The sequence below is a fragment of the Monopterus albus genome, unplaced genomic scaffold (assembly GCF_001952655.1).
Source record: "Monopterus albus unplaced genomic scaffold, M_albus_1.0 scaffold41.1, whole genome shotgun sequence".
Classification (NCBI taxonomy): Eukaryota; Metazoa; Chordata; class Actinopteri; order Synbranchiformes; family Synbranchidae; genus Monopterus; species Monopterus albus.
This window is the reverse complement of record NW_018127921.1, coordinates 4,302,387-4,322,158: the sequence shown is the minus strand read 5'-3', so window position 1 is coordinate 4,322,158 and position 19,772 is coordinate 4,302,387. Positions and strand designations below refer to the sequence as shown.

General features: G+C 39.0%; 1 protein-coding gene across 7 annotated transcripts in view; it reads left to right on the top strand.

Moving 5' to 3' along the window:
- ptpn12 (protein tyrosine phosphatase non-receptor type 12) overlaps positions 1-19,772 on the top strand; it is a 57,928-nt gene that overhangs the window by 10,416 nt on the left and 27,740 nt on the right. For 6 of the 7 annotated variants that reach the window (XM_020599481.1, XM_020599483.1, XM_020599480.1 and 3 more), the window contains 7 exons: positions 10,667-10,775; positions 14,085-14,161; positions 14,324-14,419; positions 14,972-15,010; positions 16,398-16,469; positions 16,638-16,697; positions 17,190-17,332. In XM_020599481.1, coding sequence (XP_020455137.1) covers positions 10,667-10,775; positions 14,085-14,161; positions 14,324-14,419; positions 14,972-15,010; positions 16,398-16,469; positions 16,638-16,697; positions 17,190-17,332 — 596 coding nt within the window. Of the gene's footprint in view, positions 1-10,666; positions 10,776-14,084; positions 14,162-14,323; positions 14,420-14,971; positions 15,011-15,941; positions 16,030-16,397; positions 16,470-16,637; positions 16,698-17,189; positions 17,333-19,772 lie in introns of those variants that run through there. The other variant, XM_020599487.1, reaches the window with a different exon arrangement.

Here is a 19,772-nt window from a genome sequence, read left to right as displayed (position 1 = left end):
CCCCCCCCCCCCCACCCCACCCCCTTTTAAATTGGCAAAATTAAAAACCACATGCTTCCATCTCTGTAATGCTGTGGTTTGGGTTAACGAGGAAAGTAAAAATCTGGTGATATAACATGCATTGTTTTGGTGCTTTGTGACAGAAGGTCCAGTTCACCAAATCTGCTTGGCAACAGGTTCCGGTCCTCACACGTGTAGAAGAAAAATATTTTTTTTTATTTGAGTTTTCTGAATTCTGAAGTGACATTTTGATTCTCTATTGCCACCTCATAATAGATTTGTGTTTTGCACCATTGTAGCTATAGTAGAAGTGGTGGCCCTCAAAAAGAAGTCACAGAAAGTCACACAAAGGCATAAAGACGTGTGTGTGTGTGTGTGAGAGAGAGAGAGAGAGAGAGAGAGAGAGAGAGAGAGAGAGCGCATGTTAAGTCCCCAGCACATGATCTGGAGGTCTTCTTACCTGTTTATTACACAAGGCCTCATCAATCAGTGCTGCATGGCCCCTTTGTGTTTAAAATAGGCTAGTGCCAGAACAGTGTGTGTGTTTCCAAAGGAAAGGTAGGGTTGTGTGTTTAAGGAGCTTATTGTGTGGATGCTGTGAAGCATCCACACTTGTTATCCTGTTCTTTATTGTGTGGATGCTATTTAGCATTTTTCAACAAATTTTGCCCCGTTCAAATGAATGGGAAAAATTTTCACATCTTAATATCTTCAGCATACCTTCAGCTAAAAACACCATTTCAACTGTTATCAGCTCAGCAACTCTTTAGCTATTCATAATGTACACAGCTTTTTGATATCTTTTACAGTTTTTGCATAATTACTGTTTTATATTTTATACCTCATTTCCATAGCCACATCTTAGTAGTCCTCAGGGTGTAGGACTACTCTTTCATACTCATACACACACAGACATACAAACACCTACACACCCCTAGACACACACACACACACACCCCTACTTGTTTTACCTACTTTTTGGGGAGCCGTGGGAATATTTTCACTTCTTAATAAGTTCAGCATATTTTGAGCTACAAAGGTCATTCAGATATCAACATGTTCAGCTTTTTAAGGATATGTGTGCTTGTGTTTTTCTTGTTTGTAACATTTATACTTTTTCATATATTTAGCATTTTTCAACAAACTTTGCCTCACATCTTAATAACTTCAGCATACCTTCAGCTAAAAACACCATTTCAACTTATCTATTCAGCAACTCTTCAGCTATTCATAATGTACACAGCTTTTTGATATCTTTTACAGCTTTTGCATAATAACTGTTTAAATTTTATGCCTCATTTCAATAGCCACACCCTAGTAGTCCTCATGGTGTAGTACTGCTGCTTGGCAACACAATGCTTTCCATGTCAATTCCAAAGGGATCTCTTATCCAGTGACCATTGTCATGTTTCTCTGGAAAGCAGTCCTCAAAGCAAGCATGTAGACTGGTCAGATGCGCAGTGATAGTTTTTAGTCAGTGATTTATCCACAACCTCAGCTTATTTTTGAAGGCAGTGACTTTGTCAGTCTGTTCAGAGATGTTGTGTCCTCTCCCCTGCATAGACATGTTTAAAGTGTTGAGGTGCTCACACATCGGCAAGATATGCCACACGCACAAGCCAGAGTTCATCATTGAGCATCTCAGTGTACGGGGAGTTATTGTGTGAGATTTTGGGTATCAAAATGTTCAGCTCCTCAAGGACATTCATGCTTCTCTTCAGGATTTTTCTCAACTTTATACCTTTGAAATATTTAGCTTTATTCTGAAAATTTTGCCCCATTCAAATGAATGGAAAAATTCTACTTCAGCATACTTTCAGTTATCAAAATGTTCAGCTCTTCAAGGACATTCATGCTTCTAAAATATTTAGCTTTATTTTGAAAACCGTGCCCTATTCAAATGATTTGTCTCCCAGGACATTCATGCTTCAACTCAGAATTTTTCTACACTTCACACTTCTGAAATATTTACCTTTTATTTTGAAAATTTCTCCCCATTCAAATTAATGGGAAAATTGTACTTCAGCATACTTTCAGGTAGATATGCCTTTCAGGTGTCAAAATGTTAAGCATTTTCAGGGCGATCCTTCAGCACATAGCATCCACACGCATTTTTGACAGGAAATGCATTTCTCTAGTTTCAGAAATTATTCAGAGTGATCCTATATTATCACAGATGCAATGAAAGGCAAGTACAGATATTAAGATGTTACTGCTGCGGAAACACCCGGAGTACATGAAGGGGCACAGTATTGTCTTAAATCCAGTGTTGCACATTAAGATGTAATTTGTAAATAAAAAGTGGAATCTTTCTTCTACAGGTAATTTGAAAGTGCGCACAATATGGGATCATACTCTTTTGGTAAATAGAGTACTCTGGATTCTCACATTCAAAGTCATCAGTTCATTATTGTGTTGAAAATTAGCTGGAGGGGCTCTGAGAGGCAGAACCCCTGGCCTTTGTTTAATAATCTAAAAATTAATCTGACAGATGGTGAGAATGATGTACTTATCTGGTGCATGCTGTAATTTTATGTTGTCCTGTCTTGAGCTTTTAAAGATGAAACCGCTGACATAAACAGACTGTCTGTCTGCTAGATCACATACACAGATCCTGTGCTGTGTTTATTGTGTTTTTCATCTAAGCTGCACAAAATTCCTATTAGCTTGGTTGACTTGGCAATTAAGTACTGAACTAATGGGCCACTGAGTGTAAAGAAAAATAATACACTAGTGGTTTATAGCTGGTAAAAGCTGCCTTGGTAATTGTCTTCTCTGCCATCTCCCAACATTGCCTAAAAATGAGAAGCCTGTTTGTCTCCATGGCACCTCAGTGGTGGGCTGCTTTTTGTGAGTATTTGTAGGGTAATCACTGTAAGCCCAATTATCGTTACTGTAACAAGACTTCCTGATTTCTTTTGTTGTCACCAGCCGCCCCCTGTCTCACTTGCCGCCTCCTAGAGCTTAACCCAGAAACCATCCTGTTGTCCCTAAGCTGGGTGTTTCTTAGCAGAGGTGGAGCAGTATTTCTGCTCTAGAGGTTTTGTGTTTCTGTTCTTGTACTTGCTATGTAGTGAATATTAAGGTTAGGGTATAGTGCTAGGAAATGCATTATGTCTGTGTGTGTTCTCATAAAGATAGAAGTACAAGTATGTGTCTGTGTTTGAGGCTTTACATGATGAAAGCTAGCTGACCCACCAACAGGGCCAAAGGTATGGACACCTCACACTTGAGCATTAAATGGATGCACGGAGTCGTCGTGTTGGTCATGGCAACTCTCACACACACTCTCTCACACACACACACACACACACACACACACACATGCTGTTTTCATTCCTTGTGGGGACTTTACATTGACTTACATTCATTTCCTGTAGACCTTAACCATAACCACTACTCGCCTAATCCTAACCCTGACCCTAACATCTAACCTTAAACCATGTTGCCACCCTAAAATTCAGTGATTTCCTTTTGGGGACCAAACTGGTCCCCACAAGGATGGCCAAGTACCCTCACTGTGAGTGTGTTAACAGGTTTTTGTCCCCATAATGTAAGTAAAATAAAGGCGCGCACACACACACTTGTCAACAGCATCTGCCCTGCTGAGCTGTTTTTGAGGTGGACAGGCTAACACACGGAAGAAAAACAAAAATCTTATTTGAAAATTGAAGGGGTGATGGTAATCAAACAGAATGTAACATGGATGCACAAAAACACAAACCTCACTACAGAGAGGGGTCATGTTAGGGTAAAATCACACAAGTCACCAGTCACAAGGTCAACCCTAACCCTAACAGGAAAGTGATTATTAAACAGAGACTAAGCACACACTAAACACACAATGAGCTCCTGTCCCAGATGATTGGGATTATATGCGGTGTGTCCACATCTGCTTCCTGCTGTAGGCCCAAATCCAGAATGGGAAATTTACACAGAGCCAAATACGGGTAAATGTTAATTATGTTTGCTAAATTCTGAGACTGAGGACAACCTGTTAAGTTTGTTTTTGAATTTATGCAGTTGGGTTTAGAGATTGATTATTTTGTCCACTTTATTCTAGATAAATAAATAGTAATGACAGTAGAGAGGTGGTCTTATTGTGAAAGTTATGTGATCTTGTCAGGAAAGCTGCAGAATCTCAAGCAAAGTTACGTATATGATTGATAGCTCAATACTGTAAATGTGTGTATCTTCTTCCATTGTCACATTTTAACAGGCCTCTTTTGAATCGTTACAAGCTGTTCTCCCACCCTAGGGACCAGGCAGAGGAAAGCATAATGTGTCATAATGTTTATTTTCATATCATACAAAATGATATACATTTTTGCTGTCTTAATTTGTAGTGTGAAATGTTTTAGATTTTACTTGATAATACTATATGAGAAAGGTTAAATTAAATCAACAGATCCGTAGTTGTTTCCTTCCAAAGTTTAATTGAATTTCCAGAAAACTGGGAAAAGAAAATGTGCATTAATGCAGGTTTCCTTCGACTGCTGTGGTGTGAATAATGGGAGATGAGTGCATCAAGATGAACAGTAGGTGGCAGTAATACTTGAGTGCAGTGCTACTGAATCATTAAAAAAAGAAGAGGTCATAATGAGATGATTAAAAGAATGCCATTCAAACCTATAGTCATGATATTTTGTTGCTGGTTTGTTTCTGGTTTCCTGGTTTACTGTCTGCACATTGAGAGCCAATGTAACTGAGTCAAATTCCTCATGTGTCCAACACACCTGGCCAATAAAGATGATTCTGATTCTGATTTCATCATAATTTGGGGAATGCTACAGTATGCAGGTTGTTGGCCCTGTTTTTTATGTTCAAACTGAAAATGTGCATGAAAATATTTGGATGAAAATGAACTTTAAGTCCCACGAGTTTCTGATACTTTCAAAAGATGGTCTTCTCATTATTGTTTTATTTCATTTTCCACTTCCTAAGACTGTCCCTCTATCTCTTTCCCCTCTACATCCTTCCTCTGGCTTTTTTTCTGTATCCACTTTGTTTTGTCTTCTGTCATTGGAAGAGCACTAGCACACAGGCTCATTAGTCAAAGGAAACACTGCGAGTAGATTTTCTGTGATTTTTATTTTCTTTCCAAATTTACATTGTAATGTAGAATGTACATGCATGACTAATGTCCCAGAGGAAGTGGGCACACAGAAGTCACGGTAGTTTTAAATGGCTGGTTGAATCACGTACTTTCAGTTCAGCACAGGTGCTTCCTGTGGCCAGTGTGTCTGTATTGCCAACCACATACACACAAGATGTGTGTGCAGTCACACACACATAGATGCAGTTTAGAGGCTGATACATGCACTCAATATATCCACATTTTTTTAATGTTAAGTTCTTTGCAGATGAGTTGAAAAATCTCCAGGATCTCTGGGGTTTTTTTGTTTGGTTTTATTCAGAGATTTCTGTTTTCAACATTACCTTCTGCTTTTAATGTTATCGTGCTCACATGTGGAACTCCTGCCTTTGTCACTTCCATAACACAGTCATCATGCAGTGATTGTGTCAGATGGTTTAGGAACTGAAAATGAAAAAGTGACAGACCAAAAGAAAGGAAGTCTGATGGCCTATTAAAAGAAAGCATGTTCTGCTTTGTGCCAGTGAATGACTGACTGGCGTTTACACTCCTGTTTGTGTTTGTGTGAATGTTCATCTATGTTATCAGTGCTTCACTGACTTTTATTGGCTAGTAGACATAAAGTGGAAATGACTGCACAATGCACGAGCATGTGCATGTTTGTATACAGCTTGGCAACTGATGCTAGTTGTCGAACATAATCTTTGTCAGGATGTTTTAGCTAATGAGGAGGTCCTTCACACACACAGTCAGGACCCCTGACTCACACTGGTGGCCAGGGTGGGGTTTGTTATTTCCTTAGTGATAGAGCTCGATCATTAAGCTTTGTTCCACTGATAAACTCACAGTACACACGACACCTTTTGTCTGAAAAGTGATGCTTTTTCAGTTTGTCACCAAAACAATTAAAGGAATAGTTCAATATTTTGGGATCATTGTAGATGAAGAGATCAGCAGCACATTTCTGTAAAAATTGAAGACAAATGACACAGGGCTCACTGCTAGTTAGCTTAGCTTAGCTTAGCACAAACACTGGAAACATGGGAAAACAGCTAGCTTGATTCTGCAACAGCCTCTAAAGCTCACTCATTAAGATACATCTTTCCTGTTCAGTTTGTAAAAAATCAGAAGTTACCTGCTGGATTATGTTTTTTGTTGTTTTTCTTTTCACAGCAGTAACTTCCTGTAGTATTTCTAATAAGCTCCCTGTTCGCTCCACTTACATATGAAGCATGTAACTTTAAGGATGGTATAAATCTTCTCATCTAGCTTACACAAGAAAACTAATATTTATGTTTCCCAAAATGTCAAACTTTTCCTTTAATAACAGTGGTGATTTCCTGCCTGTTACTGTTTAAATCATAGCTTTTCACAACCTCATATTTTTCCTTCATTTATTTTAATGCATTCAAATTTGCAGTCAGATTTTCTATAAATTTCTATAATTTGTATAATCTTAAATAGGACTTTGCTTTTCCTGATATGGAACATTAATGGCACATAGATACAGGTAAAGGCAAAGAGCACACCAGTCAAGTTTATTGAATTGTCAGAGTGACAGACCTATCAAGAGTCATATAGAACCTTTTAGTCTCCTCGCTGTAGCAGTGCATCTTTTCCCCGTACGCTCACAGCGAGGGAGATGGATTTTTCTGAGAGCATTGTAAGGGGTGACCTAGTTTAGCTTGCATGTGTGTGTCTGCATGGATGGTGACCGACAGTACAGCCTCTCTGCCACTGGTGCTCAACACCCCCACTTCCTGGCCACACACGCAAGAACCTTTTTTTCCCCACTGCTACTGCAGGAAGAGCATATTTTCTGCCAATCAGTGTTTACTGCTGAGTGTAAGAAAGAGATGTGTTTCTCTTCAGTATGTGTGGGAATTATTCAGTGTGCCAGAGAAGTACCGGGATGCTCACTTATTCAGGGTAAAAAGGGGTTGAGCATTCACGGGAAGCTGGCCAACTCAGTCATGAAGTTTTACACTTCTGACTGATGGGAAGTGAAGAGATAATGGAAACAGAGGGAAAGGCAGAAATGTGCAAGGATTAGGAGCAATGTGAGAACATCTTATTTGAATCATCTGTAATTCTGAAGCTAAAACAGAGGTAAAAGCACTGGAGTAAAGTGTGTTTCTGTAAAAATGTAGTTGTTAGATGACATGAACTGACTGAACATGGTACATAAAAAATAATCTGACCTGGTCTATCCTAAAAAGTGAAACTAATTGAACTTTGAAAAAGTTGTGAGTGAACACCATCTAATAACAGCTGCTTCAAGCGCATATTTTACTGAAATGGCCACAACAGTGAAGCGTAGGTGGTTTGGGTGCATTCTTATCTTTAAATGTGTGAAACCCAGAGGAAACTCTTTGAGAGTTTTGTAGTGTTTTAGTTACTTTGCTTTCTTGTGATGTTTTATACTTCTGCTTTTGCATTTAACAAAGTGCAAATGCTGCAAGGATTAGGGTTTTTAGTGTTTCTGTGTCATGATTTGCTGTTGGGGGGACGACTGTGGTTCAGTGGGTAGAGCAGTTGTTTCCCAACCGAAGGGTCGGTGGTCCGAGTCTCGGTGCCTGCGGTCCACATGTCGTAGTCGAAGTGTCCTTGGGCAAGACACTGAACCCCCAAGTTGCCCCTGATGGTTAGAGCCATCAGCTGAGATGGTTCCTTGGTTCTGTACCAGAAACAAATTCCCCGTGTGTGTAACATACTTGGCCAAATATAGGTGATTATCCTGATTATTATTTTCTTTGTCTTGTAAATGGTCAATAAAACCCTTTTGTGTTTCAGAGTGTTGGCCAGACGAAACGAGACATTTGTGAATATCACCTTGGACTCTGGAAAACTGTGATAAGCAGTAAATAATCGACTGATTTTTTTGAGACAATTGTCATATTTTAAGCGTGCATGCAAAACCCTAATTTCCAGCTTGTCAAAGCTGGAGATTTGCTTATTTTGTTTTGCCGAACTGATGGTCCAATGATCGAAAATATTTAGTTTACTGATTAAAAAAAAGTTTCGCACATGTTTTACACCAGATGCCCTTCCTGATGCGACCCTGACTCGAACCCGGGCCACAACAGTGAGAGGGCTGAATCCTAGCCACTAGTCCATCAGGGACCCCAGCCATTATAGTGTATACCTAATTTAACAGTTGTTATAAGTGACATACTAATAAAACTATATCGCAAAATGCCGCTTCCACAATCAAAGTATAATCAACAGCAGAAAAAAACTTAATTGCTTGATTTTGTGATATGTCTTTTAAAACTGATGTCAGGCAAATAGACTTGCACCACTGATATCACTTACATGCATTTAATCACAGTTATTACAATCAGGAAGTCATGTTATAAATATAATACCACTGAAATTAAGGACCATATTTGTTGAAATGTGTAAACAGGATTAAAATTTATCAGAAAGCAAGTAAAACTACCTTCAAAATGCCTTTCTGATTACACTTTTTTTTTCTCACTTGCTGTTCAGAAAATGTTATCGTGTTTAGAACGTGTCATTGACCATTAGATCGCAGAAACCACCTGTTATCTAACTGAAACCAGCTGAGAAATTTGTCATGGACAGAGAAACATAATTTAACATTGAAGTTCACTGCCAAGATGCCCTGCTTTGAAAGAAGAAAAACTGGAATTACATCTCCTGAATGGCTTTGAGCAAAGCACTGAGGTTCCTACGTATTTTCCAAAGAGTGATCTATGACTAATATAGCCTTTGATTTATTAATGGCAGCTGACATAGGCAGCTTTGTATGAAGTAAAAATACAAATACATGGTCAAATCAAACCACTGATGAGGTGCAAATCTCTGAATTTATGGGCTTTACTGAGAGAATCAACTCGTGCTTCCTAAATGAAGTGAAATTGACTCCAAAGAGAAAATACCTGTCATCATGGCAGTGTTAGAGGGCATGATTCTGTGCATGTTTGTCTCCACATAATGTGCTTTGTGGGCTGGGGGAATCTAAGACCATCACAAATCTTGCTCATTGTGTGCCTAAACGTGTGTGTTTGTGTGTGTGTGTGTGTGTTCCTGGGCCCTGGCCCAGCACAGAAGCAGACCTCTGTTGGAAATGTAATTCACATGAGGCAAGAGGAGCTCTAATGCTATTATCACACACAGACACAAATGTGCACACACACACACACACACACACACACATGCACAGCTGTGTTGCCGCCCACAGTTTGCATGTGTACCTCTCAAATTCCTCTTTGCTCCCTTGTTTTCTCTCCCTCAGTTTCTGATCGTTGTAGTTAACGAAGATGTGCTGCAAAATGAAAGGTGAAAAACTCATTACGTCTCTAGGGTGCTTTTTTGCTGCTAGTCTAAACTGTGTATGTGTGTGTCACTGAGTACAGTCGGCTTTTCAGGCTTGGAAACTGCTGTACCAAAAGGAGAAAACGAGAGGACAAAAAATACAGGAGATGAAGATTACAGTTTTCTTCAGCCATTTGTAATCTCAAAGGATTTAACCATAAGAAACAAAATGTAATGCAGTACACATACAGGAAGTGGTACATTAAGTTATGTTAATGTGGCACATTTTTGCGTATCTTTATGCTTGTAATATCAGATGATGTCTGTGTGTTCTGTAGTAAATGTCTCCACAGTACCATGGAAGTGATGTTATGACAGGAGTGAACAGTGAAACAAGGACAGGAAGATAAGTCTGAGGGTTGAGAGTCTAAGAAAGTCGGGACGTGCACTACAGTACATACACATGTTACTGTGATGTGAGGAAAGCCTGCAGTCAGTACCATAGAGAAGAGAGAGACAAGAGGTGGGATCATTTTTCATACGTGGCTTCAGCAGCCCGAACGCCCACGCTGACTTTCTCAGAGACCAAAAAAGGGGGAGTGGACAGTAGAGTGATGCCTAATTTCCGCACTGTCTCAGAAAGAGAGAAAAAAGTGATTGAACCAAGTGATAGAAATAAACAAAAAAGGCCCTTGAGAGCAATATCTTGTGAGCGCTATCAGAGTCGAGCACCAGGGGCTTTTTTATGGTACAAAAGTCTTGTCATTCTTTTGAAGTTTCTCTAAAGTTTCGCTGTGATGCTCGAGGAAAAACTGAAGCTGGTAATGAAAAAGAGTTGCAGGATAAAATTCACTGGAAGTTCAAAACTGTCAGGTACTGTAGCTTTCTGAGTATTTCTATTGGTGCGACACTCAGATTAGACTTATGTCCTCCCCACTGTCGCCAAGTGCTTGCTCAAGGAGGATTTGTTGGGTTTTCCCTATGTAATAATATTGATAACAGTAAGGTCTAGACCTTACTTTGTAAAGTGTCATGAGATGACTTTTGTTGTGATTTGGCGCTATACAAATAAAATTGATTTGATTTGATCTCACCTGTACCTTGCTCTACTGTCATGCTTCTCTGTCCTGTGTACTGTCAACTATATTGTGTCTAAAACATTCTGCTTATCCTCTGCTCATAGGTCCATATATGCTTACAAACAAATCACCAAACTCTGTAGATGAGAGAAAAGGTATAGAATTTCTTGGTATTTACTACTATCTATTTTTTTTTTCTCGTTTATTTCAGCGGTTACGGAGGTTATCAACCAGATACAGGATAGAGAAGACCTACACTACTGACATAGGAGAGCGGGAGGAGAATATCAAGAAGAACAGATATAAAGATATACTACCATGTAAGTACAATGCGAGATTAAGAATAATGGCTGCATTACAGTTGGATGTGCATGCTTGCTCATTTGTATTTGGTGTATTGTAAGCCTGAATTTAATGGAGCCGTCTCTTAATAATATTAGCTGCTATTATCTGTCAATTTTCTGCTGTGAAAATAGGAGGAAAGTTGGGAAAGGTGTATATATACAGTACAAACTAATCTCTGTGCTTTTAGAGAAAACATGAGGCAGGACTTTATTATGTGATATCTGTTTTTATGCTAGCACTGTCCCTCACAGCGAGAAGGTTGTGGGTTCGCGACCTTTCTGTGCAGAGTTTGCATGTTCTTCCCGTGCATGCGTGGGTTCTCTCCAGGTACTCTGGCTTCCTCCCACAGTCCAAAGACATACAGCTTAGGTTGATTGGTGTCTCTAAATTGCCTGTAGGAGTGACTGTGTGCATGTGAGTGGTTGTTCGTCTGCGTGTTGGCCCTGCGATGGACTGGCAACCTGTCCAGGGTGTACCCCGCCCTCGCCCGATTGCCGGCTGGGATTGGACCTGTAGCATGGACCTCCATGGAGTTCATTGCTTAACTGAACATGCACCAGAACTGTGGGGTTAATAATATATGCATAAAATGTCATCAGTGCAAGCACATTTGACTTTCTTTGTCTGCATCAGCCAGTGAATATCTTAAGTGTTTTGTTTCACTCCAGCTGTCTGTTACTGTCTCATGTGTCTTATGTCACCTGCCTTGCACTGTCCCAGAAGGATTCTCAAGCTTAGAACGAAATTTACACAATGAGATGTAGATCAGATACCGTCAAGTGACAAGTTGGAGTAGTCCACACTGGCTAGAGCTGCTCATTCAACACTCTGTGGATGTCACATGCCCACAGATTCACAATGATAACCTTGTTGTGCTACTATTAATAACTAAACACTTTAATTTGACTAAATCTTACATGCAAATTTCAATATAATCTCTTTGAATGCTTGGGTCCTGTGTGACGGCAGCATTAAAACTGTGTACTGTATGTCCTCAGCTCTAAAGAAAGTCACTGTTATCAAATAACTACACTGTCAAATGTCAAAAAAATGTTTTTTAATCATATCACTTGCATTTGTTCATTTTTAGGCTTATTTAGACTAACTGGTTAAAATAAGGTGGAAATGTTGGGGAAAAAATAAAAGGAAAGATATTGGGTGAAGCCAGACCAATGGGGACGCACAGAAAAGAATATGTACAGTGCCTTGCAAAAGTATTCATACCCCTTGAATTTTTCCACATTTTTTCACATTACAACCACAAACTTAAATATATTTTATTGGGATTTGATGTGATAGACCAACACAAAGCATCGCATAATTGTGAAGTGGAAGGAAAATGATACGTGGTGTTCAAGATTTTTTACAAATAAAAATCTGAAAAGTGTGGCGTGCATATGTATTCAGCCCCCTTGAGTCAATACTTTGTCGAAGCACCTTTCGCTGCAATTACAGCTGCAAGTCTTTGAGGGTATGTCTCTACCAGCTTTGCACATCTAGAGACTGCAATTTTTGCCTGCTCTTCTTTGCAAAGTAGCTCCAGTTCAGTCAAATCGGATGGAGAGCATCTGAACAACAATTTTCAAGTCTTGCCACTAATTCTCAATAGGATTTAGGTCTGGACTTTGACTGGGCCATTCTAACACATGAATATGCTTTGATCTAAACCATTCCATTGTAGCTCTAGCTGTATGTTTAGGATCGTTGTCCTGCTGGAAGGTTAACCTCTGCCCCACTCCCAAGTCTTTTGCAGCTTCTAACAGTTTTTCTTCCAGGATTGCCCTGTATTTAGCTCCATCCATCTTTCCATCAACTCTGACCAGCTTCCCTGTCCCTGCTGAAGAAAAGCATCCCCACAGCATGATGCTGCCACCACTATGTTTCATGGTGGGGATGTGTTCAGGCTGATGTGCAGTGTTAGGTTTCCGCCACACAGTGTTTTGCATGTAGACCAAAAAGTTCAATTTTGATCACATCTGACCAGAGCACCTTCTTCCACATCTTTGCTGTGTCCCCTACGTGGCTTGTGGCAAACTGCAAACAGGACTTCCTATTTTTTTCAACAATGGCTTTCCTCTTGCCACTCTTCCATAAAAGCCAGATTTGTGGAGTACATGACTAATAGTTGTCCTGTGGACAGATTGTCCCACCTACAGCTCCTCCAGAGTTACCATGGGCCTCTTGGTTGCTTCTCTGATTAATGCTCTCCTTGTCCGGCCCGTCAGATTAAGTGGACGGCCATATCTTGGTAGGTTTGCAGTTGTGCCACACACTTTCCATTTTCGGATGATGGATTGAACAGTGCTCTGTGAGATGTGTGCTTGGGATATGTTTCTATAACCTAATCCTGCTTTAAACCTCTCCAGAACTTTATCCCTGAACTGTCTGGTGTGTTCCTTAGTCTTCATGATTCTGTTTGTTCACTAATGTTCTATAACAAACCTCTGAGGCCTTCACAGAACAGCTGTATTTATACTGAGATTGAATTACACACGTGGACTTTATTTACTAATTAGGTGACTTCTGAAGGCAGTTGGTTGCACTGGATTTTATTTAGCGATATGAGTAAAGGGGGCTGAATACATATGCACGCCACACTTTTCAGATTTTTATTTGTAAAAAAAATCTTGAACACCACGTATCATTTTCCTTCCACTTCACAATTGTGTGATGCTTTGTGTTGGTCTATCACATAAAATCCCAATAAAATATATTTAAGTTTGTGGTTGTAATGTGACAAAATGTGGAAAAATTCAAGGGGTATGAATACTTTTGCAAGGCACTGTAGATGCAAAACTTCACTGTGCTCTCTGCTTACACACACACACACACACACACACACACACACACACACACACACATCTCTTCACTGTGCTTAATGACCTGAAGGGAAGCTTCCATGGACCAACATCTGTCCTATTTTTTTTTATACCTTTATCCTCTTTTTCTCCTCTGTCCATTCATTCACTCAGTGAGGCTTTTATGAGCTGCAGATAAGGCAAAGGAAGAACTGGTTCATCCGTAACAGATGTGTACACACACAGTGTGTAGGAATAAGGATAGCCCTGTGTGTGTCTACTAACCTCTTTACATCCCACTTCTCTGTTTTTTCTGTATTTGTTTGCCCATTCTTTATCTCTCTCCATCTTATTCTTTCAGTTGTTCTTTTCGTCATTCCACTCTTTTGTCTTTGTCTCTGTATTATTCTGGCGCTCTCTTTTCCTTAAGTAGAAAATATTTCAGTTGTATGAAAACTACTGTTTCTCTCTTTCTTTCAACACCAGTTGATGACAGTAGGGTGAAGCTGACGTTAAAAACATCCAATCAGGACACAGATTACATCAATGCTAACTTCATCAAGGTAAAAAGCAGCTATAAATCAAGTTCCTTTGCTTTCATATTGTTTGAATATAGTGTTAAAAAATTTCTTGTGGTACGAAGCGATGCACAAATCACATTAACATCCTTTGTTGACACCTATAAAATAGACTTTCTCTCTATTTCTGTTCATCTCTCCCTTCAGGGTATAAATGGCTCAAAGGCCTATATTGCAACTCAGGGCCCACTGCCGAACACTGTCATCGACTTCTGGCGGATGAACTGGGAGTACAATGTAGCTGTGAGTATAGCTCATTGGATGAAGTGAAAGCAGACGTAGTGGAATGACAGAGTGAGGAGTACTGTATATAATGTAGGAAGTTGTTAACATGGCAAAGACCCTCTCAGTCAACTTGCATGGTTAGAAAGTTGCCACTCTGTTTTGTGTGATTTTTTTTAAATGGGTGTTGTAAGAACTAGCTGCTGAGATATTTTTTTTATTTTTGGTGCCAATTTACCATAATGTTTTATCACATCGGACATTTTTGACTACATACAGTATGTGCATTTATGCATAGTTATGCTGCATATGGATCCAATAATAGAACAGTGAGATGCAGATTTGATAATGAAACATATGATCAACAATTACCTGAAGTCTGTACTCATCATTTGATAGGGAAAGTATGTAAAAGTTGATCCATAATCAGTTCAAGCTTCTCTTATTCTGCATTTTGGCAGCCAAACCTTTATTTAAATAGAACAGGATTGCACAAAACAATATTTTTGGATGTGCAAGATTTACCTTGAGTGTAGGTATTGATTAGAATCTTTCCCTTTTGTGTCTCTGCAGGTTATTGTAATGGCTTGTCGAGAGTTTGAGATGGGAAGGGTAAGGCAGTAGTGTGCAGTTTGTATATGTGTCAGTACATGCTTGCAAGTATACATACATACTAGACTATAAGACAGTATATAGACAGTTATACTTTTTTCTGTTGAACTCTGTACTTCAGCACATTCATTTTGTAATAACGTAATGGATACAGCTTCAGAGTGACAAGTCTCAGCTTTAATTTTACTAAGTTGTGTCAATATAGAAAGAACTGTGTGTGAGATATAGTCCTTTTAACACATGGTGCCCATAGTGCAGGTGTATGCCGTTTCAGTGCTAGTTCATGCACAAAAGAGGTCCTACGTGGCTCAGAATTGATTGAGGGTTGTTCTTTAGATTGAGGTGGAGTTTCCTGTCAATATGAGAAGTAAAGTGGTGACCATGCAGATCTAACAATGAAAAGCGCACAAAAGCAAAGATCTTTAACAGAGACCTCATAGGAAGTTGGAATGGAATGTTCTAAAAAAGCAAGAGATGTGCAGGAAAATTGGAAATGATCTGGTATGCCAAGGAGTAAAAGTCTTGTGAATGAGTGAAAATCATTTGCATGGAGAGGAAAGTACCCTTGTAAACATGGGCACTATGTATTAAAAGGACTATACTAAAGCTGAAGCTTTAATGTATCTATTTTTTTTTTGTAGTAGTAGTAGCAGTATTATTAGTAGTAGCTGTAGTTGTAGTTTTCCAAATTGAATGTTCTAAAGTACAGAGCCTGAAGGAAAAAATGTAGAACTGCCCAAATTCTTACAGTCTGGACTGTACAGTATGTGTATACTCATGTGTCAGTACATACATCTGTGTTTCATTATCTCTACCAACGTTACAATATGTTTTCAGTCCCATCTTTGTCAGTTAGAGTATCTTAACAATATTTTTGTTCATTGATTTGTAGAAGTGAAATGATATTTTCCTTTATATTTCCTTTAGCTCTGCACAAAATACCAACGCATTTAGAGGATTTCCTAGCTTTGGTGGAGGCATCTCTTAATATTTTGTGCTTTTCTTGCCTGTCTCAATGAGTATGTGTATTTATTATTTATGTTTATGAAATGAGAGACTGACAGGTCTCAAAGGACAGTTACCAGTCCTTGAGTCAGTCTGCATTGCAAAGTTTTTTTTGTTGTTGTTTTTGGCCAAGATATTCACTGGCCTAATAATAAAATGCAACCAATAGCTCACATAGCTTGTATATGACTATAAATGTTTTACATATAAAGGTATATATAGTATAATACGTATATGCTTAGCCTTTTCTGTTATTTTCATTATTTGTTTCACATCACATTGATTGCATATTTCAAACCAGAGTGTGTGTGCACAGGAAGCTGTGGTATCTTTCTGGTATTTTGTTCTCAGTCAAAGCTAATGTCTATTCATCTCTGGTTAGAAAAAGTGTGAGCGGTATTTCCCGCTGCAGGGGGAGGAACCCATGAATTTTGGCCCTTTCAGAATCTCCTGTGTAAGTATACACATCTATTACAGCTTTGTGTGTGTGTAATGAGTGTCTAAAAAGGAAGTGGGGGGTAGGGGTGTCTGTTTTTTTGGACTCCTGCATTTCTCACATTTTGTTCTAATGACTGTTTCAGTCAAGGATTGTGTAAAATGTTCCTCCTTCTTTGTTTTCTAGGAATCTGAGCAGGCCAGAACTGACTACTTCATCAGGACTCTGATGGTGAAATGTGAAAATGTATGTTCCTTGACTCTGTTATTTAAGCCTTATTAATCCAAGAATGCAGTTTTATTAAAACAAGTTTTTTTTTCACTACCAACAATCTTTGCATTTTAATAGCTAAAATGAGTATTGACCTATAAATCAATATTGATGGCAGATCTAGGCAAAATCATCCAGAAGTAATCAAATTGATGTCAAAAGCGGTGGCATATATTTCATTGTTGTGTTACATAAATAAAGCATGTATGTAAAACATGAACCTTACAAGTATGATATCCCTTAAGTTAACTGAAAATCATTTATGTGGCAACATAATTTTGTAAGACAATGACAAAAATATGTTCTTATCATACGATTCTAATAGAGGATAAAATTGAAATATAGGCCACATGTACACCTTCAGTTTTACACATTGACTTTCTCCACCTAGCCTGGTGATTCAGTTCACCCTCCATCAGTCCCCCACCTTTAAAAATAAAAAACCTTTAATAATATGTCTCCCTGCAGGAAACTCGGAGGATAACACAGTTCCATTATATGAACTGGCCAGATCACGATGTCCCCTCATCATTTGACTCCATACTGGATATGATCAGACTAATGAGAGAATACCAAGAGAATGACGATGTCCCTATATGTGTGCATTGCAGGTAGGTACACATACTGTGCTGAGACACTACCATAACTGTACTCATCTCAGAACATATTGTAACTAAGGCAACATTTTAAAAATAAGAAATTGATTGCAGATGATTAAATGGAGTAATGAAACAGACACAGTGTTGAATACAGTGTCCAGTACATGTGTAAAATCATACACTGGCAATCTGCATCTTTCTGGATTTAGACTCCTGAAACAGATTTGCTTTATTTCTTGTGCTCTCACAATGAATTAAATGATTCATGAGATTGCAGGTGGTTTTCAGTCAGGAGACTGAGTAAAAATATGGAATGGGTGGCCGGCATGAGTCTGTGTGTTTTGGCATCAAGGTTTAACTCAGGATAGAAATGTTGCAATAGATGCTAAACTGAGCTAAATTTTAATGTTAAAATTCAGGCGGATACATTTCAAATATTTTGAATAGCTTGTTTTGGTTGACATTTCATTGTTTCACATGACTAATTTGTGCTGTAAAACATCCACACTATGCTCTGGTGCAGCAGCCAGCCAGCCAAACTTCCGAACTGGAAGCACTCACTCATTCACCGAAAACGTGTCCTCTTATTTATTGTGTGGATGCAGTAGCATCCACACTATGTTTTCCTCTTATTTATTATTATTAGTGTGGATGCGAGCATCCACACTCTTATCTTGTTCTTTATTATTCTGGGTTCCGCCACTGTTCTTTAGCACCTAACTCCTTCAGCATACTTTCACCTAGAAGGGCCATTGAGGTATAAAACTGTTTATCTCCTTAAGGACATGTGTGCATGTATACAACCTTTTTATAACTTTTATACTTTTTAAGCTATTCCGCTTTTTTCACAAAAATTTTCCCATTGGAAATGAATGGGCAAAGTTGGAAGCTTAATATCTCCGGCATACCTTGGGCTAGACACCATTTCAACTCTGTTCAATTCGTGAGACGTTCAGCTACGAATGGTGCAAAAATCATCTTGATATCTGTTATGGTTTTTTTATAATTGACATTTATATTTTGTCTATTTGTCCATAGACAATGAATGGGCCAATACAATACAATGCCATTGGCAGCCTTTGCGTCACGTGACTCCCCGGTCTAGCAGCTGTCTCTGTGCCTCTCCTCTTCCTCATTGCTGCTTTTGTGCTCCTATTATGCCATTCATAAGCTTTATACACACTAAACCAGTGCTTCAGAAGATCCGCTGAAAGGAAACGTCAGAGTATTTATAAATCACCACGGTTCCTTCATTTTATTTTATATATTGGCCGCAGAAGAGCTACGATCTACCGCCTCTCTCGCTCCGTCTCTTTCTGCAGACGCTCCTGACATTTAGGAGCGGCTCAGACGTGCTGACACCGCCAGTTTGCTCCATCTTGCTATGCAGTTTGGCCACAGAACAGCTACGATCTACTGTTTATCTCTTCCCTACAACGATCGCTACTGTAACAAGCTCGAGCCTTCCCGCTGCTCTATTTTCCATAGCGTTTATAATCTTATAAACAGCAGTCTATAAAACAAAATATGCTTGAACCTTGGACAGTAATTGCATATCTTGAGCACTACTAGAGGGCAGGAAACCATTTTCAGTTCAGTTTGACTTAATAAGGACACATTCTGGACAGTTGCACTTTGAAGTGGAGGGATGACAGAATGAAAAGCATCAATGTAAATACCACTATAGTTTTGTTACAAAAGACAGAACACAGCAACAACAGTGTCAAATCTGAATAGACAAACACAAAACAAATTTACTATTTTTTACAAATAAATAGCACTGACCAGCAGGAAGTACAGCATTTCTCTATGCAGTCCAGATGGGTCCAATTTTGATTGATAGTTGAGATTGTGCTGCAGTTTTTGGTTTGTTGCACCATGTCTTGATTGTGTTAATAATCAGACTACTGGAGGAGATGAGCTGAAGGCTGAATCAGTGCAGACAGTAGACGTGTGTTTCCAGTTTCAGAGAAAACAAGTAAAAACAAACCAAAAAAAAAGAAAACTAAAACTATCATTAACCAGGTTAGCCACCCCGCCACTGTAAACCCCAACCCACCCTGATAAATGCACAGCCCAAACCGCTACAAAGGAATACTCATTGAAATGTGATAAATAGGAATAAAAATAGAGTGCTTAAAAATAGAGACCTGTATGGATTTGTATAATCTGTACAATGTATATTTACAAGTATTGCACTGAGGGTTATTGTCCTGTCATACTGTTGTGAGGCCAGTGTTAATCAGAGTGAAAGCCCAGGTGAAGATGCTCCCCCTCTCACATTGTTGTGCAGCAAAAGATCAGCTGTAATGGAGGATTGGACCCAGTTTAACTTGAAGAAATAAAAACTACAATGAAATGAAAACTTCAATCTTAATTGTTAGTGGCTCCTTATCAAATACACAAAACGGTGCAGCATGCTGAACAAAAGAATATGTGTATATGTGTATAT